General features: G+C 34.2%; 1 protein-coding gene and 1 long non-coding RNA gene across 6 annotated transcripts in view; one reads left to right on the top strand and one right to left on the bottom strand.

Annotated features, from left to right (window-relative positions):
* Positions 1 to 6631, top strand: part of LOC123615903 (uncharacterized) — a 40557-nt gene extending 33926 nt beyond the window's left edge. For both annotated transcript variants that reach the window (XR_006723716.2, XR_006723717.2), the window contains 3 exons: positions 2312 to 2447; positions 3864 to 3942; positions 6496 to 6631. This is a non-coding gene — a long non-coding RNA (uncharacterized LOC123615903). The remainder of the gene's footprint in view (positions 1 to 2311; positions 2448 to 3863; positions 3943 to 6495) is intronic.
* Positions 1 to 24502, bottom strand: part of NRDC (nardilysin convertase) — a 71412-nt gene extending 46910 nt beyond the window's left edge. Inside the window, exons 1-6 of one of the 4 annotated variants that reach the window (XR_012511285.1) lie at positions 23983 to 24502; positions 6442 to 6769; positions 3579 to 3712; positions 2599 to 2668; positions 2361 to 2442; positions 1343 to 1496 (exon numbers count right to left, since the gene is read on the bottom strand). Coding sequence is in view for 3 of the 4 variants with exons in the window: in XM_074376499.1 (XP_074232600.1) it covers positions 1343 to 1496; positions 2361 to 2442; positions 2599 to 2668; positions 3579 to 3712; positions 6442 to 6769; positions 23983 to 24326 (1112 nt within the window). In the remaining variant the exon portion in view is untranslated. The remainder of the gene's footprint in view (positions 1 to 1342; positions 1497 to 2360; positions 2443 to 2598; positions 2669 to 3578; positions 3713 to 6441; positions 6770 to 23982) is intronic. The other 3 variants (XM_074376499.1, XM_010951812.2, XM_010951813.2) reach the window with 3 other exon arrangements.
* Between the last annotated feature and the right edge of the window lie 902 nt (positions 24503 to 25404).

Below are 25404 nucleotides of genomic sequence, written 5' to 3'. Positions count from 1 at the left end.
AACAAAAACAAAAACAAAAACAAAAACAAAACAAACAAAACAAGAGCTATAAAGTAGTTCATTCAATACAAGTAGACAGCCATATTTTAGATTAATGAAGAAAAACCACTATGTTGTATCCTATTATAAATGCTACTATCAAAGTAATTGTGTCAGTCTTAATGGGATTTTGGCCTTGTTTTAATGCCAAAAAATTAATGGAAAAAATTTGTTAATTTGGGGGTTTAAAAACACAAATATTTATTCCATTGAAAATAATGGCATATGGTTTCAACATATAGGAATTTACCCCACGTCAAATTAGTATTTTAAAGGATGAGACAATTTCTTTAATAAAATTGGAACTTTGTCATGTTTTGAGAAATGTTTTTGTTATTTGTGTTTTGATTTTATTTTTTTCTATAAAGAAACTGTATTAATTCATTCAAGAAATATCTGAGTGACTGCCAAATTCTTGATACTGGAGATATATCAACAAAAAATAGACCAAAATCTCTGCCTTCAGAGCTTACATTATAGTAACCAAACTCAAGATTTCTTTTTTTAGATTTCAATCTTACATTTATCTAGAACTTGGTATACCACTTTTTTCTAGTGTAGATTTTGGTCTGTAATCTTGGGATATCAAAGCTCTACTAATGCACTAACATAAACTTTCTAGAAGGCAATTTTGCAGTGAGTATACCAAAAAAAGCTTTAAAAATATGCATGCAAAAATACTCAGCAATTTCACTCCTTAGAACTTAACTAAAAGAAATAATTAAGAACGTACACAAAGATTAGGGTATTTATCATAGCATTACAATACTAGAAAACTGGAAACAATTCAGCTATCCAATAATTTGTGACTGGCTGAACAGAAAATCATGTTTATAAATTATAAAATTATATATAAAAATGATATATCTTATTTAAAAATATAAAGATATGAACAAGCTGATCCCATATATACTATAAATATACATGGTTATATTCCAAAATAGTGATCTAAAGATTATAAAACCAGAAGCAATCTTATCTCTTTTTTTGTCTCTGTTTTTCTGTATTTCCTACTAAATTAGGAAAAATAACTGCAACAGTGAGTCAACAGAGACTACACTGTTTACAAAACTCAAAAAGTATTTAAAGTATTTCAGTTTAATCTTTAATGCAAAGACTAAGTATTACAGAACAAGAATCAAGGTATATTTATAGTTTGCCCTTTTCTCCAAATAAAGTATTGTGACAACTCTACAGAATTAGAGTACTACTTGAAAACAAACACCACATAACAATGCCCAATATTTCTATTTGTAAGGTGGCATTAGATAATCAAAATAAAAATATATTTTTAGTTAGTTACCTATCCAGGGCTTCCTTGAAGTATTTTCTCTGGACATCAAACTGAAAGACTGTACGTTCACAATCAGTTGAAGCATTATCACTACCCCCGTGTTTCTTCAGGAAAGCATCAAACCCATTCTCATCTGGATATTTCAAACTACCCATGAACACCACTAAGTGGAAAGAACACAAAAATATAGACAATGTTTTTACTAACAAGGATAAAATTTCTCATATGCAAAAAAAAAAAAAAAAAAAAAACCTGGAAGAAAATATACCAATACATGAACAATGGCTATTTCTGGATAATACTTACTTTCTTTATTATGTTTTGTTTTTCTAATTTTCTATAAAGCTCACACATTACTTTTATACTCAAAAATGAAACATTTTATTTTTAATGAAAGACACATATAATTTATTTGTAAAAAGGTTAAAATAAACATAGACATATATGCAGATTAATTTCTACTATAAAAACTGATAAGGTGGTAAGTTTATCCTCAATAGCTTAGAAAACCAGAACATAAAAAATAAGTAATTCAGGAAAACAAATACAGATTTAGGTACTCATAACTACAGCATCTACATAGGTTGTACTTAGGTACATTCATAATTAAATTGAATTTTTTCTGCTTTGCTTTGGTATTAATCATGCTTTTTTCTTTTCTGTATTTCTGATGCTTTGACATCTTGGGGCCTTGCCAACTGTGTAAGATACTGACCCTTCCAAGACTACAACCTGAATTCCTAGAGATTAGCAATTTTTCTCCTTACGTGTTGGTCTTACCGTACCTGAATAATAAAGCCTACATTTTAGTATTCTAAGTGGTTTCACTCTAATCCTCAAAGCAAGTAAACTCAAAGAGATCAAAATTAAGTCTTCCCTGGTGATATTCATAATGATTTTTTTCTTAGTCTTTTTTCTTATTAAACATGTCATAATTCTACCAAACCAGTTACTTATCTTTGAAATCAATTCATACAGATTTGGAGGAAAAAACACACCCAGGAATGACAGTTTACAAAGATCTTACTGTGTTCCAAAAAGTGTGCCAGCCCGGGTAGGTCATCCGGATCAGCAAAACTCCCAACTCCAACACAAAGAGCCGCAGCAGACTGGAGTAAGTAGAACACATACAAATAGTGAGTCAATCCAAAAGGAATAATATTGTCATCTCATCTTAATGATTCACTTGGAGATGGACGTTTTCCAATAGAAAGTAACAAAATTCTTTCCCTGAGAATCAGGAGGAGCAGCAAAGTGAAACTCACCAGAACTGTGTCAGTTTCACCCTGCTGCTCCTCCTCTTGCCATCCTGCCAAATGCTGAACAGGTGCAGACCTAAGGAAAAAAGCAGAAACAGACAGAAAAAAAGCGAAGGGGGACTGGCCAGCCCACCCAAATATCATTTTGTGTCAGCATTTCAGAATTCTGAACCAAGTTTGTTTCCTGACTTATCAGATTTTGGATATCTGCAGAAGTAATATATCCAAGTAGATTATCTCTAAAGATCTCTAACCAATTGAAGGCTCTGTGTTCAGTTAACTCAGTTACTAGATGTGAAACTTCTCAATATTTTACTCAGAAAGTTTTGTTTTTATTAAAACAGGGCATAAAATAACAAGTCAGGAAAGCATCTAACAAAGATAATAAACAAATAGTTAAAAAAGAAAATCTTTAGCTATTAAAAAACTACAGAACTAGACTCTAAGGAGGCTTTTTAGTTCTTCATTTCATATTGAAGATATATAGACTACATTACTTATCAGTTGATATTCTGCCAGTACCTTGGGAAAATCAGTTTTCAACAAAATAGATGGTCAAGAGGTACACCAAACTCTGCATTTAAAATTATTAGGGCATACCATTATATCACTGTAAGTTAACAGACACAAAAAAAGGAAAGAAAAATAGTCAATCTGAATCCTTGAGGATAGAAACTTGAATTATTAACTTTCCCAAATGTTACAAATGTCAATTTTAAAAGTAACACATTTGGTGACAGACTGTTTTGATAAATGGTTACACTCTTAGAGAGCTTTAAAAAAAGAGCATGTCCCTGGTATAAAGTCTGGTAATTTGTTAGGGGGGTAAAAAAGAACATGTTTTTAGAAGAACCAAACAGCCTCACTTGATACTATAAGTCCCATTTTGAAGACTTAGGCAAATAAACTCAGTTAAAATGTGAGGGAATAATCACTTCTTCAAACCACAGTTTAACCTGTTCTGTGATGTTTAATAGATGCCTAACCTGCTTTCAGCTCCAACTACCCCAAAAAGATTTCTTGTTTCGACCATCAGGGTTGAAGATATTTTTGTATAAGTTGACTTAAACCACAGTTTATCAGTCAGCTTTGACCACAGCAAAAACAGGCTCTGCGATTGCTAGAAAAGAAATTCATACTTGAGAATTATCTACCCAAGAAATTCATACTTGAGATATTCATACCTGAAATTGACTTAAGCCCTGAACAAATCATAATTCAATATATACCATACTTAAATTTCAATCTTGTTAATCTATCAAACTTTTCAGATTACGATCAACTTCCTTCTGGGAGGAAGAAAATGGAGGAGGATAAAAATGAAGACTCAGAAGAACAATTCTTAATTAGGTAAATGTTCTCCAAAAACCTCAAACTTTTCTTCCCATTTCCCTCATAAATTCTCATGTTTATGTTAAACACAATTCACATTTTTCAAATAAAAAACCATAAAACCACTGCAAAACCCTATACTACTCTTAAGTCACCTCTTATCTAGACAACCTACTTTATTTTCCTTTTCAGACACTTATTCACTCAATGAAGCTAAATCATTTTCCATCATTATAATCATGAGGTCTTTCCTTTCACTAGTGTACCTATTGTATCTGAATCAAAACAATTTGATCTTCTCTTCAAACTATATAGGGTTCCTTTGTTCCTTTCTAATACCCAGAACATTAGCTATCAATATCTTATGGGGAAATAAATTAAGTTCTCAGAAAAGAAAGGTAGCATTGAAGCCATTTTTAAAAATGATTACTAGTATCTGACCCTGTTGCTTCTAGGAGAAGTAAACATTTACAGTTTGATGCACTTAAGCAAAATAAAAAGGGGTACCCAGTCTGTGAGTCTGTTTCTGTTTTGTAGATGAGTTCATAGTGTCCTTTTTTTTTTTTTTTTTGGTTACCAGGGAAAGAAAGGAAGAAACAAGGGTGGGAGGGGATAAATTTGGGAGTCTGAGATTTACAAATGTTAGCCACTATATACAAAAATAGATTTTAAAAAAGGTAGGCTACCCAAATACTAGATGTGCATCTCCATTTGTCAAAGGGGTTCACAATTGCTGTATAAATCTAAGATATTTTAACATATCTTGACAATTGGCTGTCAAAACAATTTTTAATTTAATCCTAGAGTTTTGCTTATCAGTTGATAGAAGATATAAAGAAGCCCACAACACAAGAAAAGCTACTAACAGAAAGACTAAAATATAGAAAGAAAATTACAAAGAATATTCAGTTTTAAAGTTATAACCCAATAAGTCTTGGAGCTAAAATGGACTCCAAAATTTATGTAATCCAATTCTGTTTTAGAAATGAGAGAAAAAATGGGAAAACGATAAGGCCTAAAATCCTCCAGAAAGGTAGGGACAGAACCAGAGTTAGAACTCAGGTTTCCTGACTGTTAATATTCTTTCCATTCTTGATTTTTATCATTTCTTCCCATCTATCATTGCTTTATTTGGAATTATGAGGTCTACTTTAAATTAAAAGTGAATTTATTGATTCCTGACTTATTTATAAAGACTCTAGTATAGACTATCAAGTAGTATATACATTTTTTTTTTCAGTGTTTTGGTTTTCATCCCTAAAGCTTTCCAAGCTAAAACCACTTGGCCCATTATGCTCCCCCAAAACAAGCATCAATCATAATCTGATTAGCAAGGGGCAAACAGCTTCTTTAAAACATGACTCAATCCCTCAAAACAACTCTATGAAAGAACTGGCACAATCTTCTTTAAAAAAATAATTTTTTCAAGGCTTTAAAAGATCTGCTACTCAGTTATACATAACTATTTTTTCTTTTAAGAATTGTTAATGCAATAAAACATTAAATAAAATACTGAAAATGAAAAAAATTAATTTTTTCCAGGAAGAGCACCTATCAGAGGATTTATTTAAGACATATCACCATAAATTGATAGAATATTATAAACTGACTACACTTCAATTTAAAAAAAATACCAGAAATTGACACATTGTAAACTGACTATACTTCAATGAAAAAAAAAAAAAGACATATCTACTACTTATATCTCACATCTTCACACTTTGAAGGTGGACTTTATAGTATAACACATTTGACATTTAGATTTTAGTGTTAATAATCTGATATCTGAACTTTAATGGCTCCAGAATATTATCCTCCAATATAGGTACTTCCTACTGCAAAATAGAAGGAATTCTTCAAAAAAAAAAAAAAAAAAAATCCAGAGAGGAAAATTCTATCAAGCTCTATTTATCTATTCACTGTTATTATATATTACACTAAGCTCAACTCCCCATTTCTACTCCAGTTTTTTCAATTTACTTGTTATTTGTCCAGACCTTTGGTGCTTTGCCATAAAAAGAGATACACCACAATCAATTATCTAGATAGAAACTACCCATGAGGGCTCTTAGAACCCCAGTCCCAGGTAAAGACTCTTCACTAGCCTTTTCTTTTGCTTTTTCCAGTCTCTCCAAAGACAATACACTATCTTATTCCTCTATCCCAAGCTAAGAATTATGCAGATCCTCACCCCTAGGAATTTGTTTTTTAAACATATAATGTGTACAAATACACATAAATTCAAATACTACCAGCGATCATCTCTAAGAGTTATGGTTATGGGCAGCTTTTATATTTTTGTTTTTCTTTATTTTCCATTAGCTTCTGAAATGAGTATTTGTCATTTTTATAATCAGAGCAAAATGTTCTTAAAAATATAATCTTTATACAGAATAAAAAGACCTTTACTGAAGGTCAAAAGACAGATATATACTTTAATTATGAGATAAAACATAAGTTTAAAACTTATCCCAAAGAATTCCCCAACTAGAAAAAGATAACAGACATGATTCACACCTGTTTTTCAGTGGTTTTCTTTCTAACTTCTGCTCTCTCTTCTAATTCTTCCAGTTCATTATCCTCGGTATCAAGATCATCATCATCATGTTCATCATCATCATCGTCAAACTCATCTTCATCATCAAAACCCTCTTCATCATCATCTTCTATTTCTGCTCCAGAGTCTTCATCATCGTCGTCATCGTCGTCATCATCATCGTCATCATCTTCTTCTTCTTCTTCCTCTTCTTTCTCTTCATCATCTGTTGCATCACCCATTTTACCTTCCATATTACTTAGGTCTGAAATCAAAAGTGCTTGCAAGCCATTTTGTAATTTGATGTATCTAAAAAAAAAAAAAATTACAACACATTTGAGTCAGCTACTCATTACACTACACCAACATGATCAGCTTAGCAAAATTAAAAAAAAAAAAAATCCGAGTACACACACACACACACACAAAACCCAATACTATTTTTAAACTAATAAAAAACAGTTGCTTCTGGGGAGGAGAACATCAAAAGCTTATCAGTTTCTAAGTACTTAGAAGGAAAAGATGAGAGAGACACTTCATTATTTGTATTTTCTATATACAGGCAAATATATAACATTTGTATTTTTAATTTCAAACTATGAAAATATATTCACCTATGCAAAAACTAAATTTCAGAAGTTAAACACAGTCAACAAACCCACCATCAGCCTCTTTTACTATTTTTTCAGTTTATAAGTACTTAATAAACATTTTGCCACACAAGAAGACTTAACCTACAAGAAACACATCATTCAATATACAGGGCAGTCATATCAGCTTAAATATTAAACAAAATCTCATTATATTTAAACCGTGTTGATTCTCATTGGAACAATGTATTTGATGTTTTACAACAGTCTCCAAAGCTGCTTTTATGGACTAAGAAAACGGTTTTAAGTTAACTCTAAGTTTGTTCTAAGAAAACTAAGTCCCACAGAATGATAATCCTTTAGGAAGATGATTATCCTATTCAGTAAAACTGTTGTGCCAGTTTGATGACTGGGGACCTACTACATTTATACTCATTCTTTGATATGTTAGTCAATAAGCATTTACCAAGCAGCCTTAGTTTAACAGATACCACCTTACATTAAGGTAAAAAGAATAAAACCACACTTCTCACCCTTAGGCACTTATTGTCTAGTACAATACAGAATGATAGAGGTAAACACAGAATGTTAGAAAGAAGGAAGCAATCAGGGAAGAACTCTTTAGACAAGGTACACTTAACTCGAGCACTGAAAATGAAAATGAAACAAAAAAAAAAAGTTACTAGCAGAAACTGGGGAAAATAACGTGCAAAGAAAGACAAGAAAAAAGGAGCCTCTGGGTCAAGATGGAAGACTAATGAACACATGGATTTATCTCCTTTCCATGTAAAAAATCACATTTAAAAAGAAAACAGAAGAAAAGATGTAATGGTTGCTTTTTGTTTTAGTTTTGTTTGAGAATACAATCTCAACAGAAAATAGAAAAGGATGCTGTTAGCAGATCAAAGTTCAATTAATCAGATTGATGAAGAAAACAGAAAAGAGGGCCATAGGCCTAAACACACATAAGGGATTAGTTCTTCCCAAGTAAGTCAAAAAAGCCTATGCTCCAGGTCAGTAAATGAACAGTAGGTAGAGCATCAAGAAAAGAAGCTCAATTATTAATTGAACTGGAAACAACCCAAATATCTACTGACAGCAAAATGGAAAAACCATGGTATGTTCACACAATGGAATTTTCACATAATGGAATTACTATAAAACAGGGAAATATATAATCCAAAAACAAACTACAACAATTATAATCTTAAAAACATAATAATGAGTGAAAGTAGTAAGTCACAAAGGACTACATACCATATGAACACCATTTATATAAAGTCAAAAAACAAGCAAAAGTAAACAGCATATTGTTTGTACGTACATAAATATGATAAAAACTTTTTTAAATCAAAAGAAGGATAAACACAAAATTCAAAATCGCTGTTGTAGGAGGACAGCATGGGAGGATACTGAGGGAGCATGTGGAGAAGAATACTGAAATAGATGCTAGTTTTTAAGTTGAGTAATAGGTTATTCATTTTGGGATTTATGATCCACCACTTAAATAAAAGTTACACATTTTCTTTACATATATCAAATATTATGGCCTTATAAGTTTCTTAAATGATAATTAAAGAACTTCAGCAGTAATAACTTGGCCAATCAGGCCATGCTTGCCTGTGCCAAATAATCAAACAGCAGTAGGACATGTTAAAATTGAAAAACTGTTTTCTAAGAATGTGAACAATCTGTCTAGAAATGAATTCTAGGATGAATCTTAGAGACACAGAACATCAGAGTAGTAGACATTAAGGCAGCTTTAAAAGGAAGAGGGGGCAGGTGGGAAGGAGACCACTTAGATTTTGTAAAGCGCTTTTTTTTTTTAATAGCTTAAAATTTTCAAAAATAGAGAACACAAGGAGAAAAAAAAAATAAAGGCATTCTACTTTCAAAATGATCATATGCATCCTACCTGCAAAATAAATCACAAATATGTAACTTCTTATCGACACCATAGCTATTTCCTTAGTCTATGCTGTCACTATTTCTAGTCTCATAACCAGTCTCCCTGTCCATTCTAACTTCAATACCCCAGTTTACTCCCGACTCCCACCCCACACACACACCTCAAGTCTGTCCTTAGCAGCCTGCAGAAAGCAGATCAGGTGTATTATGGGCTAAATTTCATAACTCCAAAAGTCATGTTAAAATTCTAACTTCAGAATATGACTGTATTTAGAAGTAAGGCCTTTAAAGAGGTGATTATGTTAAAATGAGGTCATTGTGGTGAGCCCTAATCTAATCTGACTGAAGTCCTGAAATTTGAACACAGATTAAAAACCAGGTGCGGACAAAGCAAAGAAGGTGACCGCCTGCAAGTCAGAGAGGCCTCAGGTAAAAAAATCAAACCTACTAACAACTTGATCTTGGACTTCTAACCTCCAGAATTAAAAGAAAATAAATTTCTGTTGCTTAAGCCATTCAGTCTGTGATAGTCTGTTATGGCAGCCCTGACAAACTAATGCAAGGTCATTTCCCTTTTCAAAAACCATCAATGGCTTCCCATAATGCTTGGAATAAAATTCCAAATCCTTATCAGGGCCTAGAAGGCTCCACATAATCTTATCCCCACTACTTCTCCAATCTTCTTTCCTACCACTCTTCCATCATTCTCTTTGCTGATTTAGTTTCTGACTTTATTGTTCTTTCTTGAAATCTGTTCCATCTCTTCTAAGTCTTTGCTAAAGTGTCCCCTTTTCAAAGATGCCTTCCCTGACCACACTATTTAACATAGCACTCCAGTCAGTTCCTACCCTCCTTTTATCCTGTTAATTTTTTTTCACACCATTTAACATCACTTGTTTTTGTTTTCTGAATTTTCTGCCTGTACCTTTAGAATGTTAGCTCTGAAGGCATAGCTGTATCCCCAGCACCTAAGACAATGCTTGGCACTTTCAAACACTGAAGAAGTACTTGTTGAATGAACAAAAAAATGTTAATGCCTATAGGGGGCCTGATACATGATAGGTACTTAATATCTGCTAAATGAAACAAGATTCTCAGGCAGTTTTATAAAAATAAGTAGAATTATGTGTACACATATACACATTAAATGTATATAAAGGTACAGCAAAAAAACTATAAGAATACAAACCAAATGTAACACAAACATAACAACTGAGAGAGGAATAAAAGCAGAGCAAGATACAAGAACTTTCTTGCTTTGCTCTATAATTTCTATATCTTTTCTAATCTTTTATATTAAAAATATAATCATTTATTATTTGTATAGTAAAAATCCAAAACCCACTCCTTAACAAACTAAGAACATACACACACACAAAAAGCCCTTAGCTTTACAGAGAGTTAACTTCCATAAATCAACATCAAATCCATCTAAAGACAGTCATGGACAAAATGCTCTTTATCATCACTTCTATTCAAAACTATATTAGAAATCCTAGTCAATGAAAACAGATCCACAATACAAATAAAAAGAATTACAAGGCAAAGATATTGAAAGCTAAAATAATTCACTGCAAAATATATGATTACCTAGAGAATGCAAGAAAATGTAAAAAAAGAAAAAAAAACGATTAGTATAGTTTTAAATAGTTCAGCAAAGCATCCAAAATCAAGAACCATGAACAAAATTATGAATTTCCTATATACCAAAGATAACCAATTAAAAGGTAACCAATTAAAATGAGATTTAAATACAAGGTCCTATTCACAAAAGCAACAGAAACCATAAAATACCTCAATTTATACCTAATAACAACAGTACGTATATTAAAGGTATTAACATACATCTTAATGCATTTAATCTTCATAATAACCCTACTGAGTTATTATTCCCATTTTATGGATAAGGAAACTAATGCACAAAAAAAGGAGTTTTATTTGCCTAAGCTTAGCAAGTAGCATGGCACCAGAAGCCATTCTTTTCACTACTACTCAACACATCTAACACAAGGAAAACTAAAAAACTATACAAGAGAAAATAACAGACTTGACTAGTCATACCATGCTGTTGTCAGGGAACATCCAATATTGCAAAGACATCAATTTTTCCCTAAAATTAATCTATAAATTCAAGGCAACACCAATTTAAAACACCCAATAAGTTTCTGTGTGTGTAACTTGGCATACTGATTCTAAAATTCATGTGGACAAAAAAAAACACAAAAATGCCAAGAACATTTTGAAAAGGGAAAACTCCCTTACCAATTATAAAAATATAGTATTTTAAAGCAGTCAAAATTAAAGAGTATGCTGACACAGGAACATCTACAGATCAATTAAAGAAAACAGGTTCTAGAAACAGAGCAATGATTATAATATTGTTGCAACACTGTTTATTGTGATTCAATAAATGATGCTGAAATAGGCAATTTATTTAGGGAGACAAAATAGCCACCTCTCTCTTACACTCAACACATATAAATTCCACACAGATTACAGAGCTAAAAGAAAAAAATGTTTTAAAATTATTTGAGAAAATATTGTTATAATATTGGAATGAAGATTTGTGCTAAACAAGACACAAAATCTAGAAGCCATAAAGGAAAAAAAAGAAAGATTTCACTATAGTCTAATTTAAAACTTTTCTGAAACAAACATCATAAACAGAATCAAAGAGCAAACTACATACTGAGCGAAAAGATTAACAATATATAAGAGTTCCTTCAAATCAGTAAGATCAAAAAAAAAATGAAAAATAACAGGTTTAGAAATATAGACAATATTTCAAGAAGAAATAAGATGGTCAATAAATGAAATGATGCTGAACCTCACTAGAAATCAAAGATAAATTAAAACAAAATATTTTTCATCCAGCAAATTAGCAAAATTAATTAATTAATTAAAATTACTTCTATTGAACACTACAAGGGGACAGAGTATTCTCACACAGTTGCTTATGAATCTCAACTAGTACAGTATTTTTGTAGGAGAATATGGCCATATCTATTTTTTCTTAAAAATGTAAACTCTGCATACGTTCTAACCCGGTAATTTCATTTCTAGGTATCTTATGGAAATATTCACACACACAATGAGGTATCAACAGTGTTCACTGAAGCAAAATTTCTGATAGGAAAAAAGTGGAAATCATGCAAATGTTCACAGAAAAATATAGCCATAACACAGTATACTTTACTATACAGCCTTTAAGACCTCATTTTCACATATAGAGAGAAAATAGTTAGCAAATCAGCTTCTATCCTTAAATTGCTATTTCTAGACCTAGATAGATAGTGCTAAATCATTATAGGTCAAAAAAGGATACTTGGGGGCCTAACTTTATAATTATATAACCTATCATTACCTACCCCCCAACCATGTAGTCTCAATTGTTTACATGTATATGTGTATGTATTTATAAAAATTTTTGGAGGTGTAGGGCTCTTCTAAGATGAATAAGAAAACCTCTCTCCCTCTAGCTTACTCAACTTGTCTTCCTTTATTTGGTTTCATTCTCCCACTGCTCCTGTACTAACTATAAAGATCAAAGTAGATTTTTCAAACCAAGTCCAAGAATCAAGAATATAGTATTATTCTTTTTATATTAAAGTACCCACCCACTCATCTTTATTTGTTCCTTAATAAAATAAACCAACCTTTTGTGAAACCACTTTCAGTCACTAAAACTACCAGATTAAGAGATCATGTATTTAAATCCAAAAATACTTGAGACCACATGGTGGGGGGGAGGGAAGGAATAGTGACAATGTACATAATTACAAAGTACCCTCTTCTGACCTAGAAAGATGTACTGTCTGTCTAGACCTGGAATTAACAATTTAAGGCTAGAGCTTTAGTCATTAATTACTCTATAGCACATTTGGAACTTTAGACATCTTTGCAGTTTAAAGCTGCAGACCTGGTTAAGAAGTCCATAAAAGAACTAATATTGTTATGCCAAACAAAGCATTAAAAATCAAATTCCCATCTAGCTTTGCCTACAATTCTAGGCCAGCTGCAACTCTGAAGTTGAAAGAGCCCACACAGTAAAGCTGATATGGCCTGCCTAAGTCAGCTAAAGCCTTCTTACCCAAGCTGTATTAATTTAAAGCTGATCATACAACTATTTAAAAAGAGACAAAATACAAAAAGTGAAAAAAAAGACTTACTGCAGTATAGTTCTTCCAAATAAACAAGCTCAAAAAATCCACATGCCTCTCTACTTCTTAAAATATAATACCAAGTCACACCATTTAGGATCCAGCAGGAGACTTTTTTGCTCCCCAAATGGCCCTTCCCCATTTCTCACGTTTCCTCGTCTATGATCAGCTGTTAGGTTATTAGGTGTTACTGATGATTTTAATAATGGCCCCCGCTGTGACCTGGTCAATCTTCCCAGAAAGAGTTGGAGTCCCATCCCTTGAATCTGGGCTAGCTTTGAAAACTTTGCCCTATAATTTGTGGTGAAAATGATGTGTGAAGTCCTAGAGCCTAGGCCTCAACATGTCTTGCAGTTTCTGCCTCCCCTGTTTTGGGACTCAGCTGCCACATCCAAAAGTTTAAGCCAGACTATGAATGAGGTTATATTATGTGCAGAAAGAAGGCCCACCTTCTAGCTGTCCCCATCAAGGCCTGAGACATGTGACTGAAGCCATCTTAGACCCCCTAGCTCCACCAACCCATGAAACAAATGCAGCCACACAAGTGAGCCCAGGTAAAAGCAAGAAAAAAACTGCCTGGCCATCCCACAGAATATAATAAAATCACTGTGCTTTCAGCCACTTAAACTCTGAGGTGAACTATTACACAGCAATGTTAATATACTGGGAGGACTCAAATGATTGCACAAATCCATGTCTGGATATAGACCCAAATGAGTTTAAAGCAGGGACTTAAACAGGTTTTGTAAATCAATGTTCATAGCAACATTATTCACAACAGCTAAAAGGTGGAAACAACCCAAATATCTATCAACAGATGAATGGATAAACAAAATGTGGTATATACATATGGGGAACGTTATTCAGTCTTAAAAAGGAAGAAAATTCTAACACATGCCAAAACATGGATGAATTTTGAAGATACTATGCTAACTGAAATAAACCAGATACAAAAGGACAAATATTGTATTTGTCCTACATACATGAGGTAATGTAAGGCAGTCAAATTCATAGATAGAAAATAGAATGGTAGTTACCAGGGGTTAGGGGGAGGAGGGAATGGCTCAGGGTAAAGACTAAAACTTTTCTGAAGAACAGCCTTCAACCACTATCAAACACCAAACTGCTTTGGAAATAAGCTTTTGCTGTAGTTTTCATAATGTTTCTTAATGAATCCAACCCAAAATTACAAAACAGTGCTTGTATGCCTTGTATACCTTACAGTAAAGTCATCCCAACAACAACTAGTATTACCTGAATTACAAGCAATAGCAAGCTTCTTTATACATTTCCTGTGCTGTCAAAAGTTAAAATAAGAAGCCACATCTCCATTCCCACACAGATTTGCAGCAGATATGTTTTCCAAGCAAACTACAGTTCCAGTGGTGTTTTTCAGACATCGGTGAAAGCACAAAGGAAATTTCCTCATTTCAAAGTCCTTTTAACTGTGCAATTGAGGAGCTTCCAACTAATTTTCAATCATAATTAATCCACAATATAATGATACCCTTAATGGCAAAAAAGATCGGAGAAGAAACTAACAGAATTCTATAAATGCCTTCCAAGCAATGAATATGCTCAAATAAAATCAATGCTTATGAACTAACCAGTATCTGGCAGTACTTTTCACTGTGAAAACACATTTTGAAAGATGGAATATATAAAATCTCATTGTAAATCAGTATTAACAGATGACACATTTGCAATCAACTTTAATGAAAGGGAGCATCAACTTTGAACCCCTCCCAAAGCAAAACGTTATCTCCCAAAAACAAAAACAAAAAAGAATTCCACTCTTCTTACTAGTAGAACTATATTACCAAATAAGTACTATTGTTATATTTTGAACTTAATTAAAAATTTGCAGAAATTTGTTTTCTTTCCTGTCACGTAGGTACCTACATAATGTCCTTAATTTTGCCTCTTGACTGACAAAGCCTAAAATATTTATTATCTAGCTCTTTACAGAAAACATTTGGTCACCTCTAGGATATAGACTTTTCAAAAGGTATGCATGGACAACTGGTTGTCCATATTGTTAAAAAAAAATAGTAATAAAATTAGATCCTTACCTAAGCATAAAAAGCAAAGCTACAAAACTTTTAGAAGAAATAAGCAAAAACCATAAATAAATATAAATCTAATTAAATTTTAAGACTATAAACAAAAGGTAATGATAAACTATATAGATTTAGACAATGTAACTCATATAACCAGCAAAAGATTATTACTTAAAATATGTAAAGAATTCTCAGAAGTCAATTTTAAAAAGGAAAAAAAATATCCAATAGAAAAATGGGTGGTTCATAAAAAGAAATCAAAATGGCCAGGAAACATGAAATAATGCTTGATTTTATTAGTAATAGGGAAAATATAAATTGAAAAATTTAAAGAGAGAAATATTTCCCAGAGATCAAATTCTCAATTTTTTTTTAAAAAAAATCTAACAATATCAAGAATTGGGAGGAATGTATAGAAGCAGGAACTCTGGTATAAGTGTAAAATAGTACAACCAATCAGAAGAGTACTTTTGGTATAGTAAGTTTAAAAATTAGTCATTTCACCTATGCTCTGAAAACTATAAGATGCTGAGGAAAGAAATTGAGGACACAGATGGAAAGATACACCATGTCCTTGGACTGGAAGAATCAATATTGTTAAAATGGCTATACTACCCAAGGCAATATACAGATTCAGTGCAATCCCTATCAAATTACCAATGGCATTTTTCACAGAACTGGAACAAAAAAATTTAAATTCATATGGAAACAGAGAAGATCCCAACTAGCCAAAACAATCTTAAGAAAGAAGAACAGGCTGGAGGAATCATGCTCCCTGACTTCAAAGCTAAAGTAATCAAAACAGTATGGTACTGACACACAAAAAAACCAGACACATAGATCAGAGGATCAGGATAGAAAGTCCAGAAATAAATCCATGCACTTTTGGTCAATTAATCTATGACAAAGGAGACAAGAATATACAATGGAGAAAAGACAGTCTCTTTAATAAGTGGTGCTGGGAAAACTGGACAGCTACATGTAAAAAAATGAAGTTAGAACATTCTCTAACATCATATACAAAAATAAACTCAAAATTTATTAAAGACCTAAATGGAAGACAGGATACTTTAAAACTCCTAGAGGAAAACACAGGCAGAACACTCTCTAACATAAATCACAGCAATATTTGTTTCAATTTGCCTTCTAGAGAAATGGAAATAAAAGCAAAAATAAACAAATGGGGCCTAATTAAACTTAAAAGCTTTTGCACAGCAAAGGAAACCATAAACAAAATAGAACGACAACCTTCAGAATGGGAGAAAATATTTGTAAATGAGGAGACTGACAAGGGATTAAGTTCCAAAGTTATATATAACAGCTTATACAGCTGAAAAAAAAAAAACAAAAAAAACCCCAAACAACCCAATTAAAAAAATGGGCAGAAGATCTAAATAGCCATTTCTCTGAAGAACACAGAGATGGCCAAAAGGTACATGAAAAGATGCTTAACATCATTAATTATTAGAGAAATGCAAATCAAAATTACAATGTGGAGGGGGAGGATATAGCTCAGTGCTAGAGTGCATGCCTAGGATGTACAAGGTACCTCCATTAAAAATAAATAAATAAATAAATAAATAAATAAATAAATACCTAATTACCTCTCCCCAAAACAAACAAACAAACAAAAAAATTACAATGAGGTATCACCTCACACTGGTCGGAATGGCCATCATCAAAAAAGTCTACAAATAATAAATACTGGAGAGGGTGTGGAGAAAAAGGAACCCTCCTATACTGTTGGTGGGGATGTAAATTGGTGCAGCCACTATGGAGGACAGTATTGAGGTTCCTTAAAAAACTAAAAATAGTTACTACATGATCCAACAATCCCACTCCTGTGCATATATCTGGAGAAAACTTCAACTCAAAAAGATACATGCATCCCAATGTTCATAGCAGCTCTACTTACAATAGCCAAGACATGGAAGAATCTAAATGCTCATCAACAGATGAATTGATAAAGAAGGTGGGGGGGGTGTATGTATATATAGGTAGATATAGATACACACACACAATGGAATATTACTTAGCCATAAAAAGAATGAAATAATGCCATTTGCAGCAACATGGATGGACTTAATAGATTATAACACTAAGTGAAGTCAAACAGAAAGACAAATACCACATGACATTCCTTCTAAGTGAAATCTTAAAAAAAATGATACAAATGAACTTATTTACAAAACAGAAATAGACTCACAGACATAGAAAACAAATTTATGGTTACCGAAGGGGATAAATTAGGAGTTTGGGATTAACATATAAAATAGATAACCAGCAAGGGGCTACTGTATAGCAATGGGAATCATATTCAATATTTTATAATAACCTATAATGGAAAAGAACCTGAAATACATATATATATATATATGAGTCACTTTGCTGTATACCTGAAACTAACACAACATTGTAAATCAACTAAACTTCAATTTTTTTAAATTTAGTGATTTCACTTATACGTATATAGAAAAACTCTCAAATGTGTACATAAGGTGTCATGTATAAAAATGTCCACCAAAGCATTGTCTTAAAACATGTGAAAGGAATAATGTATACTGCTTACAGATACATGTATATTTAATAAGAAGTATAAAAATATACATAGGAATGGTATATATACCAAATTCAGATAATGGTTAACACTGAAAAAAGAGGACAGGGAATGCAATAGGAGTGGGCAGTATCCAAAGAGCTTCAAGTATATCTACATGGTTTTATTTCTTGAAAAAAAAAATCGATCTAAAATAAAAGAAATAAAATGATACAAAAAGAAAAGACTGAAAAACATATCCTTATATAACAATCAGGCCAGAGGAGAAAAGGATGAAGAGTCAGAGATGGAAGCAAGACTACAAGAAAGACATTATTTTAGGCACTGGACATACAGTGGTGAACAAAGTCTTTGCTCTAATGAAGAAGTAAATACATAGAATATCAAAAGGTAAATAAGTGCTATGAAGAAAAATAAAATAGAATAAGAAAGAGCATGAAGTGGGGAACCTAAGTAAAATTGTCAGAGTGCTATTTAAAGCCACAAGACTGGATGAGACAATATTTGGAGCAAAGGTAGACAGGGAAGAGAAAAAAAAGTCCAAGGACTGAGCCCATATACTCCCAAATTTAGAGATCAAGGAGATAAGGAGGAATCTTGCAAATGAGGCAGAAAGAGAACTAAGAACAGTACTGACCTGGAAGCCAACTGAATAAAAAGCATTTCAAGAAGTAAAGAATGATCACCTGTGTCACAAGATACTGAAAGGTCAAGTAAGATAAGAACTTGAGAACTGACTAATTTTAAGGGTTATTGGTGATCTTGAAAATAGCTATTTTGGTATGCAATAGTGACAAGAGTCCACTATGAGTTCAAGAAATAATGGGAGTAGATAAACAGCAAAATTTTAGTACAGCAACTGTTTTAACAAGCTTTGCTATCAAGGAATAGAGAAATCTGTGTAGCTGGAAAGGCACAGTTCCAAGGGAATGTGAGTAAAGAAATGTTTTTCCCCTGAAGATAGGAACAATCACAGCATATCTGTATGCTCATGGGAATGATCCAGTAAAAGGGAGAAATTGGTGATGCACGATGGAAGGGGAACAATTGTTGGAGTAATTGGTGGATGGGATCAATAAAGAGGGGATGGTGGCCTGTGCACAAGTGAAGAGATGGATCTTAGGAGCACAGACAGTTGATTTATTAATAACAGAAGAGAAGGCATGCAACGATGCAAAGAAACAAAGTCCTTCTCTACAAAAATTTCAGCACAATAAAGGGGAAAGACAAACAGTACTTACAAAAATATGAAACAGCTTGAAAAAAAATTGCTACAGGGGCACACAAGAGCGTAAATAAAATAACTCACATGTAGGAGGGAAAGATTAAAGGGAAAGAGTCAAAGGGTTCACAGAGAAGGTAATGCTTGAATATGCAAGGCAAACATGACCAAAGAGCACAGCATGTGCCAAGAAAAGTAGAACAAAACAGCACAACAAAAGATGAAGCTAGAAAGTTAAGAACCAAAAAATGGAGCAACTTAGATCTTATCTGCCAATGGTTAAGAACTTTGCTTAGAAGGAACCAAATGAGAGAAAATAATCCATTTGCACTCTAATTAGTACTCATTACCTGCTCAGTAATGTATTTTCATAGAATAGGATTTAGGCTATCATGTAATAAGAGCACTATCTAAAAAGGTTACTGCAAAGATTAAATGAGATAATCTACGTAGACTCCTTAGAATAGTACTTAGTACCTAGTAAGCACTCAACAAATACCAGCTGTTATTAGGAGATCAAAGACTATTGTTGGTAGTGGTAATAAAAATAAAAAATCTCTATAAACATCTCTCCATAGGACCAAGTGAACTTTCCAAACTACAATCTACTTCTAACCTTTAGAAAACAGTTTAATTCGGGGCCAATGTAACCGAGCCCACCATCCCTGCCAAACACACATACATACATACACAGTAGAAAGGAACTATAATCTACTCAGTTTCCTGTGAGTTGGTTAGGCTTAATGACTGACTTCATTCTTAGAACCAGAATGAATATGAGACTTATGTCAGAGTGGAAGTCCTACAACAAACCAACTTCTTGTCTGCCAGTTCCCCCAATTAATGAATATCCTAGAAACAGACTAGATCATCAGAGGTTACCCTCCATATCTACCAAACCCATTAAGATTGGGTCTACACACAAAGGATTCAATTGAGAATAAACAAGCTTCTACGGTTAAGAAAAGCTGATAATCCAAATTATCTTATAAAACGGTAAATGATTAAATTATGGACTTCTGAGTAGAGAAAATATACTGAAAAACACTTAAGAAAATGTTCACGACACTGCTAAACATGGTATTATACAGTTTAAAAATTATAAATTTATAAATGCATAGCAAAAAGAAATAACGGTTATAAAAACATTACCAGTGATTAATGCTGGATAGAATGGTTACGGGGAATTTAAAATTTTTCCTGTTATCTAAATTTCCTCCATGGACCACAGAATACTTTTGTTTAGTGATTTATCTTTTTCAATTACTAAAAAGTAAACAACTCAAGTCAACTCTCTTCTCCTTTTCCCTAGAGAAATAAGCCTGGTGAATATCATTTCTAATCATTTCTGTATATACCTAAACATAGAAAATTATCTTTTAAGTAGACATGTAATAGGAGGTGTTGTTTTGTGAGGTTTTTCTCTTTTTAAAAATGGAATTATACAATATTATTTTGGTTTGCAACTGGGTTTTTTCATTCAATAGTAAATAAAAGGACACCCTTCCACATCAATATATAAAACCATCTATCTATTCTTAAAGCTATATATTATTTTCATTGCAGAATGGTATAATAATTTTTAGCCAACCAATGGACAATAAAGTTGTTGCCAATTTTTTGCTATTTGTTACACTGCTGCAAGTATCATTTAATAATTGCGAACATATTAAAAGAATAACTTAACATTTGAATTCTTACTATGTGTCAACTACCACAAGTTTCTACATGAATTAAATATACTACAGTATCACCATATATTACTATTTGTATAATTTATATTTTTTTCTCTGTAACCTGCCTATTCAAGTTGTCTTCTCTGAAAATCAAGTAATTATTTTTAAAAACTTGCCAAGGTAAAAATTTGATCTAAAAAATTTCTAGCAGAATATCCCCAAAAGTTCCATGAAAATGCCTGGCATATGGGCACTCATACATTTATACATTCTACAAATACTATTTGAAAACTATGTTCTGGGAGTGAACAAAACAGATATGATCTCTGGATTCACAAGTCTTTACCCAAGCAAACATTTGTTACGCTGAGTTAATAGGAGTAAAGCAAAAAATAAGTAAGTAAAATAAGAAAGAAATAAAGACAGACAGACAGACATCAATTAGAGAAAGATTAGAACCGTAAGTGCACACCATTCAATACACAATTATAATTACTTCCTTCTTTTGTTCTTTTTTGTTGTTGTTGTTGTTTTGGTTTTTTCTTATTTTTTTTTCACAATTATAATTACTTATTAAAACAGTCTTGCTACGTCCTGTGGCAAGCTACTACCTTCAGATTAATCTTCTTAAAATACTGCTTTACCTGTGTCATTTTCATGCTCAAAAAGAACTTAACTTCTCTATCAGTATTTCCCAAGTTTACTTCACCCATTCTTTGCACTAGCTATTTCAAACCTTCACCACTAAAGGATTCCCTTATGTTTCCCACTACTTCCCCTACAACTTCTTAGAGGACCACTTAAGTAGACCTCAATGCCTGTTTTACGGGGAAAAAAAAGTCCCTAATCCTTCCAGAACAGAAGGAAATCAACACTTCCCAAACATTTATACAGATCAGAAAAAAAGCAGAATAGATGTCCTAGAGGTATAATAAACACTTCAAAAAAAGCTTAAAACAAATTATATGTACAGAAGTAAAATTCCACACGCTATTACTTAATGAATGGAGACTGGTAAATATTTTGAGGTGTTATTTTCATCAAAATATTCCTTTAATCAGGTCCACCTCTGGTGCTTATTCACATATTCAAAAGACATATAATTATACTAAGGGATATGTACTATAATGGACCATGTACCAAGTATTACTGAAATACAGTGAAAGGACAGATTAGTTCTGCCTAGAAAGGCTTCACAGAATAACATCTGAGCAAGTCCTGGAAGGGTAATTCAGCTCTCTGGGCTGCAGATGCTTCATGTCTGCTTCTGGTTACAAAATTCAGAGAATTTAACTTTAGATTGGGTTAGTCTTTAAAAAATCATCCAGTAAAGGTTTTCCACCTTTATTTTAAAGTAACAAAATCTTTTCTTTAAAAGTCTAATTGGAACTTTAACATATAAAACAGATAAAAGTGAACCTGCTCTTTTGGAAGGAGAGCAAGTTACCAGAAAACAATGCTATTCTTAATCGACCTCCTTCACTTTAAAGTAAGAAAACTAAGACATTAAGAAGGATGATCATTTGGCAAAAGACCACAAAAAGAAATGCAACTTACTCAAAGAATTACCTTTTAAGCATTATCTCCTCACTGAAGTCTTTTCTAACTTTCTCCTCAGGTATATTTGGCACTACTTAACTTTATTCCTCAATATACCTACCACATACTTCTCTTACGGTTTCTATAAAACTTTAGTGCTCTAATTATACCTTTTTTATGCATCTGTGTTCCTGTACTACATTGGAAGCTCCCTGAAGGCAGGGACTGTGTTAATCATCTTTGCATGCTCAGTACCCAGAATAAAGTAACATTTTTTTAAGTTTATATTCGCACAACATTGTAAATCAACAATACCTCAATAAAAAAATTTTTAAGTTATATTCAACCAAGTTTCAGAAAAGATTTGAGATAGCTCAGTGCCTAGCACACAGACTTAAAAAGTTTTTTTCAGAAGAATTTGCCCAAAATTAGGTCATTAAATGAAACAATACATCTAAAGCAGCTAGAACAGTATCTGACACATAGTGTACATTCTATAAATATTACCTATTATTATGTAGCTTTATATAGGCAGAAAAAAAACTGAAGCTATTATTCTGGAAGGCAAAAACTAAATACCTTTCATTAAGGTTTCAACTTGTTCATTTACATTATTATTAATATTACCACATCTTTGATGAGAAAAGGAAAAAAATTAGCTCATCCATAAAGATTTCTCAACCCTGCAGCCTGGGAAGAGTAGTACAAAGAGTTGTGTACTGTTAACTCTAGACTTGGAGTGAAAGAAGAAATTACGGTCTTAATCACTTCTTTCTAGACCTTAGTTTCAGTTAGCTGTCTATTAGGAGTGCTGGGGAGTGAAAAAGATTATCTCCAAGGTTCTTTCCTGCTCAATGTAGGGGCTTATAACAAATTGAAACCTAGAATCCTTCAGCTTTCAATTCAAGATTAGTAAGAACTTGATAAAAATCAATAAATGGTGCACTGGATTTGGCATCAGATGGACAGGGTTTTCATAACAGCTCTGCAATTCTCAGCAAGAAGCAAACTCTCTGGAATCTCAATTCCCTTAACCTGTAAAATGAAGTTGGACAATATCACCTCTCTTCAAAATACATTAGAGTCATGACATTCTATGAACTAAGCTACCTGTGAAGAAAATATTCAGGTGGGAACTGAACCACTAGTTACTAGAGATGTTTTGAGGATTCTGCCAAAAACAAAAGTTGAGAATTTCAGTATTAGAAAAAACCTGACAAGTCTTCTATGACTCACTCAACTGAGATTCAAGTCCTCTCTAATATATTCTTGGAAGAGGTCACCCAATCATTCTAGCAATTGAGAAACAACCCATGGAAATAAGTCACTTCATCCAACTCTGGTGCCTAAGTTCTTTTACTTAAGCCACACGATCCTCTAGTAACTTCTACCGATTAGTTTTACCCCTCTTTGAACAATGGGCACCTCAAATATTTGTGGATTATGATAATATGTCCCTTAAATATGCTCTCCAAAATTAAACCCCCCACCTCCCTCAATCTTTCCTCGTACATATTACCAAGACTCCCTGACCATCCAGCCTACCTTCCTCAGAGAAACCTCCTTTCTTGCTTTAGTGAATGTCAAAACTACTACAACAACTCTTTCCGTTCTGACATCCTGATTCCAAGATTTCCCCCTCAACACCACATGGAAGACCCTAATTGCCCTTGCCACCTCCACTCAAGGAAGCTTTCGGCGTGGAAGTGTGCCCCTGTTGCTCCTACGTTAAGATTAGGAGACAAGTGACCACAGCAGCAAGAGAGGCCCGCACCCTGCTCCCGTTCCCAGTCCAAGCCTTGTCCCTCACCGGTACTGCTTGGGGTCGCTGGGAGACTTGACGATCTCAGGGTCTCCGGCATTACTGACAGGTCCCCTCCGTCCCTCCTCCTCAGATTCATCGGCTCCCAGACGGGCAACCCGGCCGCTCTCGCCCAAATCCTGTCCATTGGGCTGCAGGTCAGGGCAGCTGCAGGTAGACTTCGCCTTGTTCCTTCCAGGCATGGTCAAAGTAGGAAAGGGTCTGCCAGCCGCCGAGTCTTCGCACCAACACCGCGCTTCTATTCTCCACAGCGCCGCGAGCTCCCGCCCGCCCTCACACCACAACTTCCTCCCGGTGGCAGAGACTGCAGCAACCGTGACTCTCTTCAGCATTCACCACTAAGCCGGAGCGATGGGCATCCCGCTTCCCCAGGGCCCACCTCCTCCTCCTACTCCTCCAGCCGCTCCTCCTCCTCAGCGTTCCTGAGGCGGCGGAGGCCGGCGCTGGTGCTGCCGCAGCCGCTGGGGAGGACAGGCCTGAACCCCTCCCCCAATCCGGTCTCCCTCACGCCAACTTCCCTTGTCCCCCCCGCCCTCCCGGCCATCGATGACGCAACTGATTTTAGCCAATCTTAAGGCAAGAGGGCAGTCACGCGCACGTAATCAACCAATGGAAGCAGGGAGTAAAAGGAACCAAAGAGACCGGGCCGGATTCAGCGAGCTCTTCGAAACCTGGGGTGGGCGGGGCGAGGAGGAGGAGGCGGAGAGCGTGGCGCGGAGGACTACGGGAGAAGGGAACTAGGACGGCTGCGCCGTGTTTATGACGTAAGCGGGAAAGTGGTTTCACCTCGAGGCTGAATAGTGCTCCGCGGCTTAGAGGAAAATATTCCCCTGATGAGAAAATCGAGAAGTCAGTGGAGAAAATTAATTCCCTAGGTTTTTTTCCCTATTCATGTCGTATTTTGCGCATCCTGCCCCTCACGCCGGGGAGCGGGGGGAGCCTTCGGCCGTGACTCAGCACGTATAAAAAAGAACGCCGGAAGTATTTTTCTGCCGCCGGATGGAAGCCACCCCTCAGGGGGGCTGAGCTGAATGCCAGGAATAGCCGTTCGGATTCCACCTTGTAGTCTACCGGACCTTCGTGCTATTCGCCCTCAAGGCCTAAGAAAGTGCTTAAGAAGACCAGTTTAGATGTGCTCACTCTTCTATGGGGAAGCTTTTTAGCTCTCCCACAGGCTGGGGTCCATAGTTGACGTTAGCCAACTTTTATTGAGCAGCCACCGCGTGTCAGGCTGCTACCCTCAAGTCCCTTGTCCCAAAGCTTTTTCTGCTTTCAACTGCCTTTGGTGGGCAAAATATGATTGAAACAGACATACTTGAAAATAAAAAGCAACTGACATATTAATAAGATACAACATAGCTTATTAACCGTGGGGCAAGAATTCATAGCACGTAAATACGAAACAAATGT

This window comes from Camelus bactrianus, chromosome 13 (assembly GCF_048773025.1).
Source record: "Camelus bactrianus isolate YW-2024 breed Bactrian camel chromosome 13, ASM4877302v1, whole genome shotgun sequence".
Taxonomy (NCBI): domain Eukaryota; kingdom Metazoa; phylum Chordata; class Mammalia; order Artiodactyla; family Camelidae; genus Camelus; species Camelus bactrianus.
The sequence above is the reverse complement of the archived record's forward strand: the minus strand, read 5'-3'. Positions and strand labels throughout refer to the sequence as shown.